The 22,085-nt window shown below is 40.4% G+C and overlaps 1 protein-coding gene across 1 annotated transcript in view; it reads right to left on the bottom strand.

Moving 5' to 3' along the window:
• Positions 1 to 22,085, bottom strand: part of PKP4 (plakophilin 4) — a 238,740-nt gene that overhangs the window by 29,482 nt on the left and 187,173 nt on the right. Inside the window, exons 9-11 of the mRNA XM_041774277.1 lie at positions 21,832 to 22,051; positions 15,084 to 15,216; positions 13,774 to 13,987 (exon numbers count right to left, since the gene is read on the bottom strand). Coding sequence (XP_041630211.1) covers positions 13,774 to 13,987; positions 15,084 to 15,216; positions 21,832 to 22,051 — 567 coding nt within the window. The remainder of the gene's footprint in view (positions 1 to 13,773; positions 13,988 to 15,083; positions 15,217 to 21,831; positions 22,052 to 22,085) is intronic.

Below are 22,085 nucleotides of genomic sequence, written 5' to 3'. Positions count from 1 at the left end.
TGCTAGCATAAATATGTAACAGCTTACACAACTGTTTTTCTTTCTGATACGAAAGAAATCTAAAACCATTAATTTTTATATAGCGTTCAATTTATGTCCAGTTTCCTAATTATAAAAAAAATGCTTGTGGATATTGCAAAAAGAAAAATAAAATAGCCAAAAGAAGTAGTCCACTTTAAACGGCACTATTGGGCATGTTCCTGCATCCTTATTCTCGGGGTCTGTTGGTGGTCCTCCATCAGTCCTGCTTTCACAAGGCATCTACTAGGTACATAGAACTGCCCAAGCCTTATTATAGCAGAGAACAGATGCTAAGGCCCTGCTGTTCTGGCACAGAGTGAGCGTTATGACAGGTCACTCTCTATGCTTCAGCTCAGAAGAATGTGTTCACACTCCCCCCCCCCCCCAACCCCCGCCGGCGCTTCTCCATCTATGGTGCTCCCTGGAACACGCTGGTGTTGGGATACACACCCTGCAAACATTCTTGACAAGTGGGGATAGACATATTAGGCTAATGGTGAAAATACAAGACATCAAGGCTTTAGATTGCATATGAAGGTCAGAGTATGTGTGCATCTTGCAAACTCAGTCCGTGGACAAGGCAGGAACGTGGGCTTCTGAAGCTCTAGGGCCATTGGGGATCCTAGCACGTGCCTCCATGATTATTCCCCAGTAGATAGTTGTTGGCTGAAACACTCATGATCTAGCAAATACACCTCTCCATTTCTTCTCACTGAAGCTGCCCCTGAAGCTCTCCCCTAACCCCTGTAGGGATTTTACAACTCTGAGGCTTTCTGTTGGGAAGATAATAATGTCATGACTCTGTGGTTACTATGTTAGGTCACAATATGGTCTCCTATATCCCTGTCCATTAAAGATATGCAGCTCATGCTTTTCAGATACACCCAAGCATGGTACAGATCTGTGCTGTCCAAGAGACGAGCTATCAGCCATATGTGGGTAGTCCAAATCGACACATGCTAGAAGTGTAAAATATACAGTAGAATATGAAGACTTGGTATGAAAGGAATGAATGTAAAGCCTCCTATTAATAATTTTTATATTGCTTATACATTGATTATTGTAGAAGAATTGGGTTAAATAAAATGTCAAAATAAATACCTGCTCCTCTTTCTTTTTTCCTTTCCTAGTGGCTAGTGGGAAGTTCAGAATTATTCGTGTTCTACATTATACTTCTATTGGGAAGTGTTTGTAGAGATACTTGTTCATTTCATGCCAGCATCTATGGGAGACATGGAGGAGAGTCCTCTGCTCTCAAGAGGCCTTACCGCAAACAGTTACAACACAGGGCAGTCATCACAAAGAACCCAAGAGTATGAGAAGCAACAAGCACAGCTTGCATGTCATTTGTGATAGGCACTCCATAGCTATCCTCATGCCAAGCAACTGGTACTGCGTTGATCACTGGGGAAGCCGGCACTGGGATGGGTAATTTGCCTGAGGCCACAGAGCTGCAAGGAAACAAGTTGATCTCACCCCAAGACCCATTCAGCCCCAACACCATGCTGCTTCTCCCCAGATGTTTTTCTGTGCATAGGAACCTGTCCAGTAGGATTGGGGAGCACCACATCTGAGCTGGAGTGTGAAGGGCAGAAGCCAGGGAGAAGCACTAGGGTCAGGGAAACCATTCTAGGTGGGCCACAGCCTTGGGGGAGGAGGAGTTAGTGGGGACCTCAAGGCTTGGGCTAGCCGAGAAGGGAAGGAAGGGGGCTGTAGATGTCATATGCCAAGTGGGGAAGTGTGCGAGGCAGGGATTAAGTGTGATCCCATGGATGATGATGGAGGGCTGATGGACCAAGGGGAGCAGAGCCTATGTCCCAGGAAGTAGTTTAGGGAGAATGTGATGAGGGCCTGAGGAGTGAGTGAGGAGGAGATGGGAAGGCCAAGGGGAAGGGCAAGTGCTTGTGACCACAGTTTGGAGCCTGATGCAAGGTGAGGGCTGATCCATCCCAGCTGAGCCCCAGCTCGGCATCTGTTGAGAACCTGGAGCTGTAACAGGAATGAGGCAACTGGGGCAGCAGGAAGAGAGCAGTACAGTAGAAAATGCCTACCATTTGTGGCTTCAGGCAAATCACTCAAGCTTTTCACCAGGACTGGAATGCTGTGAACAAATTATGAAACTGGAATGGAGCTGAAATAATGGGAAAGCGATTATTATGAGAGTGGGACAAAAGTACTATCTTTACTCATAGAAAAGCCTTTCTTGCTCTGGCTAAATGCTGAGGGAACAACACTCATGGTGGTGTATAATCGCTCCCAGGGTTCCTCAGATGCTACCCTCTCAGCAGGGATTGCTGAACCCTGTGTGGGGACTCCCAGAACATGCCATCATGGATTCTCATGTCTTCCTTTTTCCTGCCTTCCCTGCCCTAAGCATAGCTGGCTGCTTAGGTGATGGGCAGTCCAGCTGCCCCGAGGGCTGGGTCCCCTGGGAGGCCTGGCCCAGCCAGCTGGGTGGGCCTGGCCTTGCTCGCCTGCTTGCTCCTTGTGGTTTCCTGCACACAGCTGATGCATACTCCAAGTCAGGCATGGGAAAGTTCACTTGGGTCCAGCCATGAGCAAAGTGGTCACCACCTCTGGTTTCAGTAGCAGTAGTGAGAAGACACTTAGGTGATGTGGGAGAAGGAAACTTCCCTGGAGGTGGCAGTGTGGAGCTGATGGCCTGGGCTAGCCGCAGGGGCTGCACACAGTGGGGCTCCAGCCTACAAATTCAAGTTAAAGGAGATTGTTCCTGCTGTTTAAATCTTTCCCTGCCAAAGGACACGAGTGATAGATCTTTAGAGTCTTTAAAGAACACAGGGTTAGCCCATGTCTCTGATTTTTCAGGTACAAAGGTGGATCACAGCATCTTTGAAAAGATCTATCAATTTCTAGAGATCCGTTTATAGACTCACATTTACATTTCAGCATAGTCTTATTTCAGTTAATTTTGCAATTTCATGGGTAGGTTGAGAGGATTAATTATGTAATGTAGTCACGGAGCCCTCCATAGCCTGGGAAGGCATTTCTGCTGAAAACAAATCAGCTTACAATTCAGAAATGCTGATTGAGAACTGCCCGTAGGGGATGCAAAAGATGGCTCTGTCAGGGGAATTTGTAAAAGTGAACGGGTCACACAAAGGGAAATTCTCCTGAGAGAAACAGTGATGCCACGGTGGCAGGAGGGCAGTGACCCAGCCACCCTGGTTATTCTTCTGGTTACTTCAGCGTCTGGCTCAGAATTAGGTCATTTACACTGTCTTAGAGATCTGCCTGAGAAAAAGTCACTGAAGTTCTGTGTTCCACAGTTGACTTTCATGGGTTCCAGGGATGTGCTGCTTCATGTGCATTGAATCTTCAACCAGCTGTCTGGCACCAGCAGAAGCTTAGAGACAAAAGTACCTATGGTACTAAGACATGAGAAGTCCTATAGACTCAGAAACTGCAAAGCACTCAAGGGACCTGGGCTCATGTCTCTTGGGCATCTTCTTTATATATTTTTGTTATAGGCCTTCATATTTCTCACATATACTGGCTGTCTAATCACCTGAGGGAGTGTGTCACTATGGGGTCTCTCTTGTGCCAAAGAATTCTACTCTGACCCACAGCTGACCACCTGAGTTCTCTAGGGACCTCGGAGACTCCCCACTTGACTGTCTCATTTTGCATGGCATGTAGAAGCCTACATATAATATAGAAGGTCATATTCTACTTACAAGGTTTAATCTTTTCATACTTGGACTATAAACCTTGAAATATTCACAAGACTAAAATCACATTTCACGTTTTCTAAGCAACCTGACGCTTTATGAAGATATTTTGACAGCCCTTTCTAGCTCAAAGTTCTGTGACTCTGAATTCGGAGTTGTCCCATTTATAATACACCATTTTTTTTGTTACCAATTAAACTTCTTTGGCATTTTATCTATTTATTACCAATTTTTATGGTGTGAAATGTTCAGTAAATAAGAAAGTACATGATTCTGTTGTTCCTGTTTTATAAATTGGGGCACGTGGTAAGGATCCCACGGATGTTGGCTGAGAACTGGGAAGAGATGTTGCTAGATTTCTGAAAATTACCCATGCAACTCCTGATGCCTCTAGTGGTCCACAAAAAGCAGGACAGAAATAGGCCAACTCCTCTCTGGACCAAAGAACAAATGACTTTTATGAAGGCATAATAATTAGACCATGGGGACATGTTTAGTAAATTATTTCATCCTGTAATGGCACTTAACAGTCCAAATGGCTGAGTGCATGTCCACTAAGCTCTTTATAGAACACCCTATTGTTTGTTTGCTAAACTTTAGCCTGGCCCATCTACCCTTCCTTAGTGCAGGCCTATCATTTTCTTCTTAATTTATTACCTAATTAGAAACATGGCACTAATGATCAGTAAGGGAATAAACCTAATTTCATGTTCTGCATAGTGTCTGAAATCCACTGCTAGCATCCAAAAATTTTTAAATAAACAGTGTGGGAATATTTTACTTAGCCATATGGATGAATAATCACTTGCTAAATTGGAAAGAATGTGAATATAGCAGTCATTTAAACAACGTCTATTATTATTCAAGAACAAAGGCTACTTTTTGATATTTAACATCAGCATTAATAGGGATAATAGAAATTTGGTAGTTTTGGGCCGTTCTGATTCATTAAAAGGCAGGCCTCCAGATTCTGTGAAATATCAATTTCTATAGCTTTTAAAAAATGATGCTTTCAGAATGCTCAGTAACTCGAAACTCATATTTCCTGGCTTAGAAACACTATTTAATTATCTTGAGCAAATGAGTTCAACATATCTTTTCTAGTGACAAGATGTTCCCACTTTCCACCCATAATGTGTGGCCTAGAAGACATTCATTTTATAACTCAACTGGGAACAACCATACTTTATACAGCTTTCAAGTTTAAACACAATAAAGGCAAAAAGTATCTTTGTGATAAAAAAAAAACAAAAAAAAACGAACACAAAAACAACCCACCCTAACCACTCATATAGATCAGCAAATACTGAAAGAAAAGCTCATTAGGTTTCAACCTGGAAAATGTTCAACACAACGAAGAGAACACACAGAACCTGTTACATTATTAGAGGACCATTTTAATTAACGATGACAGCCATACGGTCTTGAGATAATACACCTGGCAAAAAGCATTTTTCCTTTTCTTCCCTGCAAATAAAGATGTGGCCAGATGTGGCCAGCAAAATGCAGGTGCTGGGCAATTATTATATTTAAAGCAAAGGTGAGGCATCTTTTTAAAAGAATAGCTAAAATTTCTTCATGTATGTACATAAAAATGCCAATGCAGGTGCTGGGCAATTATTATATTTAAAGCAAAGGTGAGGCATCTTTTTAAAAGAATAGCTAAAATTTCTTCATGTATGTACATAAAAATGCCAAAATGAAACAAAGGGGAGTAGAAGAAAAAATAAGTCTTTGAATTAATAACTAGGTTGCATTACTTACTATTAAGATAAAAAATATTTTTACTTTTAAAAGGGGATAATATTTTTTTTCAGGTAATATAATACTTCAAACACAGCGGTTTATTTGTGCTTTAACATCACATGATCCTAGGCCGACTGCAGTCCCCACCGAGGAGCTCCTACACCATGGCTGCAAAGGGCCAGAGTTGTGCAAGGCTGGCCAGGGCCAGAGTGATTTGTAGAGCCGCTGGCCGAACATTGAGGTTTGAAGGGATAATTTTCTGTTTTCAAAGAGGATTTTACAGGAGACAGGCAGCTCATAGGGCATGCTGGGTGATGTGGTCACATAGCTCCCAGCTGCCCACATCTGGAACAGACATGCTTTAATGAGAATGGTTTGGACTGGGACACATGTTTCTGGTTAGGAGAGGTTGGGATGCAGGATTTAGGGTCAAATGGACTCCTAGAGGGCTCTTCCTAGCCCAAATAAGCTCCTGAGGGCCTATCTTTCTTGCCTTCTCGAGCCATACTTAATGTTTTGTTATTGTTCTCTGGACAGCTCCAAGGCTCAGTATTAATCCCACAAAGCAGTGAGTTCCCTGTCCCTGGGGCCCAAGCATATCATGGCGGCTATTTTATGTGGAAGCTGTATAAGGGATACATGCATTGGATAGCTGATGATGGGACAAAATTTATTTTGAGTTCCCCTTCAACCCCTCTGAACTGATTCTATGGTTCAAAGATGGCTTATGAGTATTTGACTCAAGGAAGAGTTAACGAAGGAGCTCAAGGATGTCTTAATATTGCAATGCTCTTTAAAAATTACTGAACAACAACAACAACAAATTACTGAACAGCTTTTAAAGGTGGTACCACTAAATTCTGGAACTGAAAAAAGAACATATAATTTTTCTTATCTTCATAAATCTTGGTCTATAAATACATGCATACATGTAACACATACACAGAACTATGCTAGATTTATATTACAACTTTGTAATTTCATATTAGCTAGATAATGTTTATATACAGATCAGACGCAGGCATTCAGCATTTTGGAGCTAGAAATTCAGTTTTGAAGTCCTCTGCTCCAACTCCTTTATATATGTCAACTGAGTGAAGTGTTCACAAACTGACCACTCCCATTCCAAAACAAAGACTACTTTTGAAGAGAATGTTTTGTAAGCAATCAGCTCTTATATCAGTATGAATTATTAGGAGAAAAAGTACAGAGTTATATAGCAATTCTTAATTTTCCCTCTCCTACAAGTATGGACAAAAATACTTAAAGCCTAAAAGCTATTGGCAGTTGTTTCAGAAAAAAAAAAAAAATCAGGTTCTTGCTAGCTTTTACATTAGAAGCAATAAAATCTTTTGGAGGAACAGGGCCTTTTTGAATTAATAACACTCGTATCCTCCTTTCAAGGCTAGGGCCCATATCTTAAAACATCTTGTGTTCTCAGCAACTAATACTGGACCCACACACGAATAGTGAAATATGGAGGGAAGCATCTAAATTAGCACTTACATCTAGAGTGTACGCCAGGTAAATTAGTACATAAAAGCTCTTAGTAGTGAAGCCTGGCTATACTTCAAATAAACCAGATTTATTCTCAAATGAAAAAGAAATCACCAAACTTTCATGTACTTGCTTCTTGTTTATCACTAAATCTTACAAATTCCTTGAGCTTAGCTCAGGAAAAGCACTGCAACCATTTTACCCAAGGATGAAACCTCAGAAACAAAAATCCAGTAAAGACATTCCTCCTGTGAGAAATTATGACAGAAGAGAAAAAAACCGCACATTTATTGTGACTAGTTAATCAAGAGAATCTAATCTGAGTAGAAGCTGTGCTTCTAACATCAGGATGTCCATGGATCTTGCAGGAAGCCCATACACATCAGCCTGCACCCTCGTTGACTGCACAGGTATTACTGGGAGAAGGTATTTGGACAATTACGCAGAAGTTCAGAGTGACAGGAAGGAAACACCAGGCAAGGAGAGAGAGCACTCATATGCCGCATACACACGGGTTCCTCTAAGCCTCCCTTACCACAGAGCTTAATGCTAATGTGGGGGCGTAATCACAGCGAGTGTGTTGACTTCTAGAATGGGTTTGTCTATATTCTTCCTTCTTTTTTTTTTTTTTAAATTTTTTATTTATTTATGATAGTCACAGAGAGAGAGAGAGAGAGAGGCAGAGACACAGGCAGAGGGAGAAGCAGGCTCCATGCACCGGGAGCCCGACGTGGGATTCGATCCCGGGTCTCCAGGATCGCGCCCTGGGCCAAAGGCAGGCGCCAAACCGCTGCGCCACCCAGGGATCCCTATATTCTTCCTTCTTAATTCTATCTAGCTTGTTCTAACTCTCATTAGAACATTCGTTACATACGCCAGACCTTTGTAAGTGCAAGTAATTTATTTTTTGGTGTGGGACGGTTTGATACCCTCAAAGCATTTGAGAAAGAGAATATACTAATAAATCAATATGTAATTTAGATCTGTTAAAACATTAATATTCAAACTACACTAAGGCAGGCAGGCAGCCCACTCCAGAGTTTAGGGTTATACATGAAGTATATTCTACTTTAATAGCATAGCAAATATAAAACACCCAGGTAACTACTATCTAGTAACTACTATCTAGTTTTGTTAAATATTAACATTTGTCTTGTTTCAGGTTTCTTTTTAAAGAAACAGGGCTGGAGGATACCCCTCAATTCCATTTTCTCTACCAGTGTCCCCTAGACGCAACCTTGATCTAGCTTCTGTTATTCCAATGAAAAAATTTAACTTTACGGCATGTGCGTATATCGAAAACTAATGGATGGCCTCAGCTTGCATATTATGGAACTTCATACCAATAGTATCATGCTTTGCTTATCATTCTCCCACTGTTTCTAGATATTTATCTATGTTGCCATAGGTAGCTTTAATGCGCTTGGGTTTTAACCCTTGTATGTGGTTTTGCTGTGTGAATGTACTGCCGTTTATTTAACCATTTTCCTACCAGGGAATACTCACTATTTCCCCCTAATTCTCTATCATAAATAATGCTGTCAATAATTTGCTGTGCTGCAGGATTAGTCTCTCGTCTGGACCTCAAGCATCCTTGAACCCAGTGGACAGTGCTGCAAGGTCCAGTCTCTCAAGACAAAACATCACTCACTTCCTCTTGTTCTCTCACTCCCCCCGCCCGGACCACTCACTGTGCCCTCACCAGAAATGTTTCTCTCATTGTTCCCTCTTTTCAACCACCCAACCCTCTATCACTGATGCAGCTCAAGCTATTACCTCTAGATTACAGCCTCCCAGACACTGGTTCACCTACTTCAGATCAATCCCACACCCTGCTTTCTGCTGGAAGAATGCACTTAAAGGCCCAAACCGGTCACGCCATGCCCTATAACCACCTTCACTGTGTATGGGACACAAGTTCCTCATAAAAGTTCCCCAAATCAGACCTGCATTTCTCTTTGGCTTTGTCTTCCTTCAGCATGCCTCTCCTGCTAGAAGCTCTGACCCCATATTCCATGCTGGCTCTGAGCCTCTGCCTGTGACTGGAATTATCTCCTCAGCCAATGCTTCCCCTTCCTTTAGGGCAATTTTGGTTTCTCATTGACCAGGGAACTTCCCCACCTGTCCTCTGTGCTCCCAATGCAGCCTCCACTGAGTCCTGGTACTTGTCACATTTCACTGGCAGAGAACCACCTGTGTTCCTCCTGAGCTGAACTGCTACATGAGGGCAGGCACGGAGTTGTATTCACCTGCACATCTCCGGTACCTAGGAAGGCATCTGAGGTTCTGACGGGCATTTAAAACCTGGCTGAACTCAAGTGGAAGGTAGTCGATCCATTAAGTGTATTTTTCTTTCATAATAAAGGAGAGCTAGTTTACTGAAAACAAAGGATATTTACTATGGAATACATAATTTAAAAAAAATTCAGTCCTGTATGCACAAGATATCTGTTAGCCGACATTTATGCATTAATAACTGATACGAGTCAAGATGATCCTGTAGCACTGCAAGTGCTTTCTGAATCATTAGATTAAATTAGATTCAGCCTTTGTTGTAGTGACCACCGCATTACGTCTCCTACCCAGAACCTCAAACTTCTTCACACTGCCCCCGCAAAAAGACCTCATCTAGATGGGTTTCAACATTTCCTCCAGGACAAGATCACGTTGTTTACCCACCTGTAACAAGCTCCCTTACTTCTCCATCAATAGATTTTCTCAACAGTCGCAACAAGGCAGGTATTCCACCAACATTCTTCATTGCTATTTTATTTTCATCTGTAGATTTGCCAAAAACAAGGTTTCGGAGGGCACCGCAAGCATTCTTCTGAACTTCCAAAACTCTGTGGTCCAAAAGGTCAACCAGATGCTTGATTCCCCCTAACCTACATACCTAGAATGAAAAATATAAGGTACCAGGCCTGAGTGATATATGATTAATCAGTGATCAAACAGAAGTCTGTTATGGAAAGATCATGGGAAATGGACAACTCCAGATCATTTCAAAAGGTTGCTTTTTATTCTAAATAACATATCTTTTATAAACATTAAGGGCATTCTCCAAGCTGAAGCTCTTTTCCTGGGTTCATGGCATAGAAAAGGAAGGGAGAAGTAAGTGTATTAATGGCCACAGGAAGCCAGCAGAGTCCTTCTCCAACCTCCTAAACACATGGAAGGGTTATACTTCCACTTCTGAGGGCAATGGGCAAATACACAAACACAACAAAGCTGTATAAAGGATCAGAGGTAACACAGAGGAAAGGATTTCTGGCTGAAGTCACCAGGATTACAGAATTGTTTCTCTAGGCTACTCTCCCTAATCTTCCATTTGTCAGTTAATCAGTACATTACATGAATATTTCTGGGCTTTATTTCCTTCACCCACCTTTAGCTCAGTAACTGGTATGTTGTTTTGTACAGTAAAAGTTGATGAAAAACAACCAAGTTCCATATGCCATTGCAGGGGGGAAATGCTAAGATGTTAAAACAAAGAACCTGTAAGTCCTAGGACACTAGTCAATAACCAATGACTCACTGTATTTCTATGATTGCCAAAAACCTTTAACATCTGAAATATTCATATAGGCTCAGTATTAGTAACTTGGGTCTGTAACTTGACTCAGTCTTGACCAGAACCTCCTCAAGCATATGAGCTCACTAATTTCATACATAATTTTTATCGAATACAATTTTGGCAAATGCTTTAAAAAATGCAGGTTAAATTGAGTTTTGCTTCATGTTTTGTAAATCAGCTAACAGTGGACACATGATCTGAAAATGCTAACAGCGCTCCAAGAAGGATACTTATCCTGGTTTCTCCTGAGAAATACTGCAAGGCATGGTTAGGAAGTAGAGGGGTATCTGATATCTAAATATCCCTTTGAAAGGGCCTCTGAATGGCATTTGGTAATTACTTAAGCATGCAAGCACGTGACTGCTCAACAGAAAGGTGCTGCCTCCCGGGGCCTGCCAGGTGCTGGGGGCTATACCTCCATTTTCACTTTGTTGTCGCCAAAGCACAGGTGCTGCAGGTAGGCGGCTGCATTCGCCTGGACTGATGGGAACTGGTGCTGCAGCATGTGGATGACTTCAGGCAGCTCGGGATCACGCCAGGCAAACTCCCTGGGGGAGAAAAATGCTGTTTCAGAGAGGGAAGGACCAGGTTTTAACAATGCACTGAGGGAAGTGTTTGTCAGAAGATAAAAAGCTTGGCCGGGACCAGAATTGGAAGTTATAGGACTCCTAAAATAGATAAATATAAGTAACCTTTCCCCGTGATCAACACATGCAGAGAGGCCTGGATGCTTTAGATCTTAAAGAAATCACAATAAACAGATGCGCAGGAAGAGACTCAAAAGAACAAAGGAGTTGTGAAAAACGTCTCCATTCTCATTTTCCTCTTCGATTCTAATTTTATGCCTTTCTGCCTCTGTCAGAAATCTGCAGGTGTAAGGCTCAGGTAAACAAGTGCACTTTAGTCAGGTGAGAAGAGAGAAAGGGACGCTGGTGGGAATACGTAGATCTGATATCAGCCTGGAAACTGCAAATAATGTGGGCCCAAAGATTTTTAAGAAACTTAATTTTTATGGTTGTTCTTGATTATAAGATAGAAACACAGCAAATTACTTAAAAAATATTTAATCAATAACCCCATCCCAGAGAAGACCACTCCCTTACCACAGAGCTTATGCTAATGTGGAGGGCGTAATCACAGCGAGTGTGTTGACTGCTAGAATGGGTTTGTCTATATTCTTCATTTTTTTTTTTTTTTTAATTTTTTATTTATTTATGATAGTCACAGAGAGAGAGAGAGAGAGAGGCAGAGACACAGGCAGAGGGAGAAGCAGGCTCCATGCACCGGGAGCCCGACGTGGGATTCGATCCCGGGTCTCCAGGATCGCGCCCTGGGCCAAAGGCAGGCGCCAAACCGCTGCGCCCACCCAGGGATCCCTATATTCTTCCTTCTTAATTCTATCTAGCTTGTTCTAACTCTCATTAGAACATTCGTTACATACGCCAGACCTTTGTAAGTGCAAGTAATTTATTTTTTGGTGTGGGACGGTTTGATACCCTCAAAGCATTTGAGAAAGAGAATATACTAATAAATCAATATGTAATTTAGATCTGTTAAAACATTAATATTCAAACTACACTAAGGCAGGCAGGCAGCCCACTCCAGAGTTTAGGGTTATACATGAAGTATATTCTACTTTAATAGCATAGCAAATATAAAACACCCAGGTAACTACTATCTAGTAACTACTATCTAGTTTTGTTAAATATTAACATTTGTCTTGTTTCAGGTTTCTTTTTAAAGAAACAGGGCTGGAGGATACCCCTCAATTCCATTTTCTCTACCAGTGTCCCCTAGACGCAACCTTGATCTAGCTTCTGTTATTCCAATGAAAAAATTTAACTTTACGGCATGTGCGTATATCGAAAACTAATGGATGGCCTCAGCTTGCATATTATGGAACTTCATACCAATAGTATCATGCTTTGCTTATCATTCTCCCACTGTTTCTAGATATTTATCTATGTTGCCATAGGTAGCTTTAATGCGCTTGGGTTTTAACCCTTGTATGTGGTTTTGCTGTGTGAATGTACTGCCGTTTATTTAACCATTTTCCTACCAGGGAATACTCACTATTTCCCCCTAATTCTCTATCATAAATAATGCTGTCAATAATTTGCTGTGCTGCAGGATTAGTCTCTCGTCTGGACCTCAAGCATCCTTGAACCCAGTGGACAGTGCTGCAAGGTCCAGTCTCTCAAGACAAAACATCACTCACTTCCTCTTGTTCTCTCACTCCCCCCGCCCGGACCACTCACTGTGCCCTCACCAGAAATGTTTCTCTCATTGTTCCCTCTTTTCAACCACCCAACCCTCTATCACTGATGCAGCTCAAGCTATTACCTCTAGATTACAGCCTCCCAGACACTGGTTCACCTACTTCAGATCAATCCCACACCCTGCTTTCTGCTGGAAGAATGCACTTAAAGGCCCAAACCGGTCACGCCATGCCCTATAACCACCTTCACTGTGTATGGGACACAAGTTCCTCATAAAAGTTCCCCAAATCAGACCTGCATTTCTCTTTGGCTTTGTCTTCCTTCAGCATGCCTCTCCTGCTAGAAGCTCTGACCCCATATTCCATGCTGGCTCTGAGCCTCTGCCTGTGACTGGAATTATCTCCTCAGCCAATGCTTCCCCTTCCTTTAGGGCAATTTTGGTTTCTCATTGACCAGGGAACTTCCCCACCTGTCCTCTGTGCTCCCAATGCAGCCTCCACTGAGTCCTGGTACTTGTCACATTTCACTGGCAGAGAACCACCTGTGTTCCTCCTGAGCTGAACTGCTACATGAGGGCAGGCACGGAGTTGTATTCACCTGCACATCTCCGGTACCTAGGAAGGCATCTGAGGTTCTGACGGGCATTTAAAACCTGGCTGAACTCAAGTGGAAGGTAGTCGATCCATTAAGTGTATTTTTCTTTCATAATAAAGGAGAGCTAGTTTACTGAAAACAAAGGATATTTACTATGGAATACATAATTTAAAAAAAATTCAGTCCTGTATGCACAAGATATCTGTTAGCCGACATTTATGCATTAATAACTGATACGAGTCAAGATGATCCTGTAGCACTGCAAGTGCTTTCTGAATCATTAGATTAAATTAGATTCAGCCTTTGTTGTAGTGACCACCGCATTACGTCTCCTACCCAGAACCTCAAACTTCTTCACACTGCCCCCGCAAAAAGACCTCATCTAGATGGGTTTCAACATTTCCTCCAGGACAAGATCACGTTGTTTACCCACCTGTAACAAGCTCCCTTACTTCTCCATCAATAGATTTTCTCAACAGTCGCAACAAGGCAGGTATTCCACCAACATTCTTCATTGCTATTTTATTTTCATCTGTAGATTTGCCAAAAACAAGGTTTCGGAGGGCACCGCAAGCATTCTTCTGAACTTCCAAAACTCTGTGGTCCAAAAGGTCAACCAGATGCTTGATTCCCCCTAACCTACATACCTAGAATGAAAAATATAAGGTACCAGGCCTGAGTGATATATGATTAATCAGTGATCAAACAGAAGTCTGTTATGGAAAGATCATGGGAAATGGACAACTCCAGATCATTTCAAAAGGTTGCTTTTTATTCTAAATAACATATCTTTTATAAACATTAAGGGCATTCTCCAAGCTGAAGCTCTTTTCCTGGGTTCATGGCATAGAAAAGGAAGGGAGAAGTAAGTGTATTAATGGCCACAGGAAGCCAGCAGAGTCCTTCTCCAACCTCCTAAACACATGGAAGGGTTATACTTCCACTTCTGAGGGCAATGGGCAAATACACAAACACAACAAAGCTGTATAAAGGATCAGAGGTAACACAGAGGAAAGGATTTCTGGCTGAAGTCACCAGGATTACAGAATTGTTTCTCTAGGCTACTCTCCCTAATCTTCCATTTGTCAGTTAATCAGTACATTACATGAATATTTCTGGGCTTTATTTCCTTCACCCACCTTTAGCTCAGTAACTGGTATGTTGTTTTGTACAGTAAAAGTTGATGAAAAACAACCAAGTTCCATATGCCATTGCAGGGGGGAAATGCTAAGATGTTAAAACAAAGAACCTGTAAGTCCTAGGACACTAGTCAATAACCAATGACTCACTGTATTTCTATGATTGCCAAAAACCTTTAACATCTGAAATATTCATATAGGCTCAGTATTAGTAACTTGGGTCTGTAACTTGACTCAGTCTTGACCAGAACCTCCTCAAGCATATGAGCTCACTAATTTCATACATAATTTTTATCGAATACAATTTTGGCAAATGCTTTAAAAAATGCAGGTTAAATTGAGTTTTGCTTCATGTTTTGTAAATCAGCTAACAGTGGACACATGATCTGAAAATGCTAACAGCGCTCCAAGAAGGATACTTATCCTGGTTTCTCCTGAGAAATACTGCAAGGCATGGTTAGGAAGTAGAGGGGTATCTGATATCTAAATATCCCTTTGAAAGGGCCTCTGAATGGCATTTGGTAATTACTTAAGCATGCAAGCACGTGACTGCTCAACAGAAAGGTGCTGCCTCCCGGGGCCTGCCAGGTGCTGGGGGCTATACCTCCATTTTCACTTTGTTGTCGCCAAAGCACAGGTGCTGCAGGTAGGCGGCTGCATTCGCCTGGACTGATGGGAACTGGTGCTGCAGCATGTGGATGACTTCAGGCAGCTCGGGATCACGCCAGGCAAACTCCCTGGGGGAGAAAAATGCTGTTTCAGAGAGGGAAGGACCAGGTTTTAACAATGCACTGAGGGAAGTGTTTGTCAGAAGATAAAAAGCTTGGCCGGGACCAGAATTGGAAGTTATAGGACTCCTAAAATAGATAAATATAAGTAACCTTTCCCCGTGATCAACACATGCAGAGAGGCCTGGATGCTTTAGATCTTAAAGAAATCACAATAAACAGATGCGCAGGAAGAGACTCAAAAGAACAAAGGAGTTGTGAAAAACGTCTCCATTCTCATTTTCCTCTTCGATTCTAATTTTATGCCTTTCTGCCTCTGTCAGAAATCTGCAGGTGTAAGGCTCAGGTAAACAAGTGCACTTTAGTCAGGTGAGAAGAGAGAAAGGGACGCTGGTGGGAATACGTAGATCTGATATCAGCCTGGAAACTGCAAATAATGTGGGCCCAAAGATTTTTAAGAAACTTAATTTTTATGGTTGTTCTTGATTATAAGATAGAAACATAGCAAATTACTTAAAAAATATTTAATCAATAACCCCATCCCAGAGAAAACCACTGCTGACATTTCCTGCTGGTCTTTTTTTCCTATTAGGTGTGCAAATGTGCACATGTGCATGAAGAACTTCTTTTTCAAAGAACTGGATCATATTAAATACCACTTCATATTTTATGAGTCTTTATTCTGTGTCAGGCAGTATTCTGGGCATTTTATGTATTTAATTCACTTCTTTTTTTTTTCTTAAGATTTTATTTATTTATTCATGAGAGACACAGAGACAGGGAGAGGCAGAGACACAGGCAGAGGGAAAAGCAGGCTCCCTGCAGGGAGCCCGATGCAGGACTCAATCCTGGGACTCCAGAATCACGCCCTGGGCTAAAGTGCTGAGCCACCCAGGGATCCCCTAATTCACTTATTCTTAATGAAACCACATAGAAATGGAGATTGAGACAGAGGGAATAAGCAACTTGCCTAAAGTCATTCAACTAGCATGAGCAGTCTGCTTTCAGAGTTTGTACCATCAACCCCTATGCTACCCCAACTTCTTGTATAATGAATGTACAATCCTACTAAGCATGTACACCTTTACACTGTGCCTTTTTAGATAATATCACATTGTTAGAATTTTCTGATGTCAACTGATTGGCTCACTGGGATCCTTGTTAAATATGAACATATGCTTACATTACATATAAGACCAATTTCTTAGAAATCGTTCACAAGACAATCAATTTGCAGACTTTGATTACAGAATGAACTGTTATAAAAAATGAATTGATACTGAATAAACCTTAAGAAAAACCCTTTAAATTAGCAAGCCAGTGATACTTCTATTGCCTAGTTTATAAAGGCCTAGAGTCATTCTTGGTCTGGGAAGGCTCCATGTGTTAACTTGCTTGTCACTACAAAGGGGTAATCTAAACCTGCATACACATACATATCCATTCACACGAATAGTGAATCCTTACTATGCTGCAGGTGCTGTAGCAGGTGCCAGAGAGATACAAGCATTGAATAAGACACAGTTTCATGTAAAGATTCTTGGATGCCCAACTAAAAAAGTTTAGTCTTAATATTAATAACAGGGAGTTAATACTTATTGAGTTTGCCTGCTTTAGGCACTGTGTCACAAGCTTTGTATGCATTACCTCACTTACCTTGACTTGCCCCACGAGGTAGGCACTATTAAATAACATTTGATAGAGGCAATGAACTGGGATTAGTAATGAAGTGACTGGAGGTAGGTGAAACCCAGGTAGCCTGTATGCTGACCCTACACATAAGGAATCGAATGCAGAGGTTTTGAAGTAGAAGAGTGAGAGAATGCAACATTTATAAAGTCACATTTTTAAAAAAGATTTTATTTATTAATGAGACACAGAGAGAGACAGAAAGAGAGAGAGGCAGAGACACAGGCTCCAGTGGGGAGCCCGACATGGGACTCAATCCCGGGTCCCCAGGACCACACCCTGGGCCGAAGGAAGGGATCCAGGATTGAGTCCCACATCGGGCTCCCTGTGTGGAGCCTGCTTCTCCCTCAGCCTGTGTCTCTGCCTCTCTCTCTTGCTGTGTCTCTCATGAATAAATAAATAAAAAATCTTTAAAAAAAATATGAAGAATACCACAAATGCCAAGAGAGGCAGGCTAACACAGCAGAAAGAAACACACAACTAGATTGCCCCTGTTGAACTTCTATGACCTTTATTTATTATGTAATTTTGAAAACTACTTAATTATTTGGAATGTTATCTTTCCCACCTGTACAGTAGGAACAATAAAATGGTCATCTCTACCTTCTTAGGTTGGCTGTGATGATTAAATTGTGCGGATATTTATTAAAATAAGTTATATATTTTGAAATATGATATGAGTGCTTTAATCATCAGCCCTAAAAAAGGGGACTATTCTAAGTTGGGTCACTCTCTAAAACAAATAAATTCCCTTTTATGCACTGAAACTATGTTAATTATTTCTGGTCAAAATCTGTCTAAAGCCTATTATGTAAATCTATGCTGTAATTAACAGAGTGCAAGGAGTGTGACTTCATCTTTCCTAGATGACTCACAATCATTACGAATACACATTTTTCTCCTCTTTAAATGGCACAGATATGATCAAGATTTCCGGCACCATTGGGTTATCATGAGGGCCTGACAACAGAAAAGGTGGGCTCCAGCTGGAAATGGGCAGTTAGGTTTGGTTGGCATCAATTCCAACCCTGATTTTCTGTAGAAATTTACCCTGAAAAGACTGCTATCAATTCATGGGCTGGCTGGATGGCATCAATGCCTGCCAGGGTTTTCTTCACTAAAACCTAGGCCCAGACTTGTTTTCAGCCATGATAGAATACACTGATACTGGACTTTGCCCTTCCATAAAACACAACTATCCAACCAGACTAAATGTATGAAGGAACTGTTTTTAGGTCCTGGACAACAGGTAACACAAGAATGTAATCCTTGAGAGACAGGAATCATTAGCCCTGTATTCCCTGGCTTTCTGCAGGGCATTTTTGGAATCATGACACACAAAGCTTAGTCCATGAAGTAGAGCAATGGACTTACTGAACTGAGGGGGAGGCACTAGAATTTGGGGATGCCAGAGTGCTTAGAATTTGTGGGGCAGGGTACTGGAGGGAGGGAACTATGCAGGAGATTGCTCACAAGTCCTTAGTTGAGGGCTGGGCTGTCCATGGCCATAATGGATGTATGGGTCTGGTGGAGCAGCTGTTTAGGATAGAGCTGAGCACGTGCTGGGTGATGCTCGACTGCCAGGCCAGTCGGAGTGCAAACTTTACTGAGCATTTCAGGATTTAGTCTCCATAATGAACTATGCGAAAGAGTGGAGGAATACACTAGGAGTAAAACAAACCTGAAACAGACCCATCCTAGAAGACCAAAACCAATCTTGATGGGATCAGAAGCATCTGTCAGTAATTTAGTTGTCTGCCACAGCTAAACTCAGAATCCTAAGAGGAGACAGCAGAATTCAGAGTTCCTACAATGTATCATCCATAATAGTTAGCAAAGGATTTAAAGCTGCTGCACATAAAAGGAAATAGGAAAATGTAACCTACAAAGATGTCAAAAACAAAACAGAAAACCCTTCAAACAACAGAACCAAACCCAGAGAAAACCCATGTTAGAATTATCAGAGGGGGATTCTAAAAGGTCATTACAGATGTGCTCAAAGAAATAAAGGAAAAGATGTATGTAGGGAATGAATAGATGAAGAATGTCTTCTGAAACATGGAAACTATAAAAAAAACTTCACTAAGGTCAAGTATCTGAAATAAAATATTCACTGGATGGGCTTTCCAATGGAGACTATAGAAGAAAAGATAATAAATGTGAAGACAGATCAATAAAAAATATCCAATATGAAGAATATAGGGAAAAAAGATTTTAAAATATAAACAGAGCTTTCTTTAGTAACTTGTAGGATAATGCCAACTTATTCCAGAAGGAGAGGAAAATGAGTTTGGGGCAGAAAAAAAAATTTAAAGCAATTATGGGTAAAAATGTCCCAGTTTTGGTAAAAATCATCAACCAACATTCAGAGAATCTCAGCTGAATTCCAAGCAGGTAAATGTAAAAAAAAAAAAAAAAAAAAAAAAAAATCACCCCCCCCCCCCCAAAAACCCACCCTAGGCCTGTCACAGTAAAACTGCTGAAAGTCAAAGATAAAGGGAAAAACCTGAAAGGTGGCTGATGAGAAAATGTATTACATAATGAGAATGATGATTTCTCATCAGAAACAATAGAGGTCTGAAGACAATGAATGACATCTTTTAAAGTACGAAAGGAAAAACCCACACTTGTCAGTCCCAAATTTTATATCTAGTAAAAATATCCTTTAAAAATAAATGAAATCAGAACATTTTCAGATAACTTAAAAGCTAAGAGAATTTGTTGCTGGCAGACAAGCAACACAGGCAAGGCTAAAGGAAGGGTTTAGGTGGAAGGGAAATGGGTTGAGATGGAAACTTGAATTTATGATTAGAATATACAGGAAGAGAAGAACTATACATGGTAAACATGTAGTGAATATGAAAATCATTGTTTCTTCTCTTAATTTCTTTAAAAGGTAAACTGAATATTTACATAAAAGTAGTAACACTAAATTATAAGTTTTATGATGGATGAAGCTATAAAATGACAATTATGAGGTCAAAGAGATAGTAAATGGAATTATTTTGCTGAACAGGACAGAGTAAATAAGCCCTGTTCAAAAGGAACACCACGAATGCTAATATACTTTATGTCACTATCACTATCTTAGGAAGTACTTTGTTATTCCTTCTAGATGTGTCATGTATACTACTAATAAATTTTGCTTCCACACTAGATAACTATAAAAAAAAATCACAGATTTCCATTTATGTAGAAAACATCAATAACTGCTAAAGTCTTAGAAGAAATTTTCCAGGCTAATTATAATGCAGCATTAATAGTAAAGAACGTGGGCTTGGAAGTGAATAAAAATATTACGTCAAGTTTGCTATTTTCAAAACTAAAAATTAAAAGCTGTCAGGAGCTTTTTATTTTGGTTTGAATATTTAAAGTTCAGATTCACCTGGATTCCAGTTTTGTCTAGAATAAATGCACTTATTATTATAAAATAATCATTTATTCATCTTACAAAATGCATTATCAGTAAAGTTTCACGTAATCAAAGCTAGCCATAACAGTTTTACGCATTAGATTACAAAATTATCATACTATGAATAGCTGAAGTGTATTATCATACATGAAATCCTCATTTATGGTGAATCAACTCATTCTAGAGGTCAAAACTGAAGTCTTCAGAGACACAGATTAAGCTCAAAACCCTAATCACACTTCACTGTCTTTCTGGATAGCTATTCTTTCCTCTGCATGTTCAGGTGAGGTATGGTTTAAATTGCCTATAATTCAAAACCCCTTTTGGGAATTTTCTGCATCCATTAGGGTGTGTATTTTGTCATTTTGAGGTTTTAAAAAATGAAATCATATAAAAGTATTTGTGACCTAATTATATTGGAGGTACTATAAAACAAATCACTTAAAAACCCTTAAAATGGCAAGAACATGGACTAGCAGAACCAAATGTATCTATGAACTATAAAGAACTGTAGGCAAGAGTGACTAGGTGCAAAGGTTTCAGTGAAGCAGTGGGCTTCCCATTCAACTCAAAAGTACTTTTATTTTGCTTTAATGAGCAAAATCTCACTCATGTTTTTAATTCACGTTTCATTAGAATAGGTTGGTAGGTTGCTAAAAATGAATTGATAATTATAACAATTTTCCAGTAAAACAACAATTCGTAGGCGAAGAGTGAATGAAATCTTGCTAATATATGCCTTCATATAACACTCAAGCTGCTTAAAATTTAGAAATAATTCCACTCTTTCGGAAATTAAAATTCTTTCAGTTTCTAAATATCTTTTTTATTTCCTGAATATTTTAAACGGCTTTCATTACAGATGAGGCTATTTTTCAAAATCAATCAAGTACTAAATGACTCACACTTATCTTAATAAAACATGCTTTCTACAAGGCGAAATAAAATTAAAAGGAGACATGTATTATTAGCCAAATATTTTTTGCTTATGAGATATCAGAATTTCTTGTAAACTATCTTCTCCTAAATGGCAGAAAGCTTTTCAAAGGACCTAGTTAAAAAAAGCACAACACAGCATTGACCAGTAGGATTTAAAATGTACATAACATGGATTTTTCCAATTTAAAACACCATACATTTTTTTCTGAGGCCCTCTCATCTAAAGAGTCAGTTAGGATAAAGGGAAAGGGGTAAAATGATCCTTTAAAATCTTTTGTATATTTCAGACCAAGAAGGCTATCCCAGGGAGTTGTTTTGGTGAAGCAGGTCAGTGATGAACGCTGTAGATACTTACACAGACTTGTGCATTCTCTAACTTATTATTAAAGCATTGAAAGAAGGAATCTATCATGAAATGAACCTCAATGACCTACAGTGCTAAAATACAACCGGAGATACTAGAGATAAGGAGTTAACTGATACTATAATAGACTTGGCAACTTGAAAAAAAAAAACAACAGAATAAAGGAATGGTTGATGCTCTTGATACTGTAGCATTCTGGAGACTCATAACCAGTACTTGCCTGGGGTCTTTCTGAATGCTGTCTATTGATGGGGATCTCGTGGTGCCATCATCAGCTGGCGCTGCATGCTGAAGCCTGTTATAATTGCACTCTTGCACTCGGTATTGTATTGGCCTGTAGGGCTCCGCGTAGGTAGCTGTTGTGTTCAGAGCATAATTATTTCTTTGGTATGTAAGGGTGCTTCGTTGGCTGGATGTCCTTTGCAGATTTCCAACACCTACTAGAGAGTCAACATTTTAAAAATGATTAGTATA

The sequence above is a fragment of the Vulpes lagopus genome, chromosome 11 (genome assembly GCF_018345385.1).
Source record: "Vulpes lagopus strain Blue_001 chromosome 11, ASM1834538v1, whole genome shotgun sequence".
NCBI lineage: Eukaryota > Metazoa > Chordata > Mammalia > Carnivora > Canidae > Vulpes > Vulpes lagopus.
The sequence above is the reverse complement of the archived record's forward strand: the minus strand, read 5'-3'. Positions and strand labels throughout refer to the sequence as shown.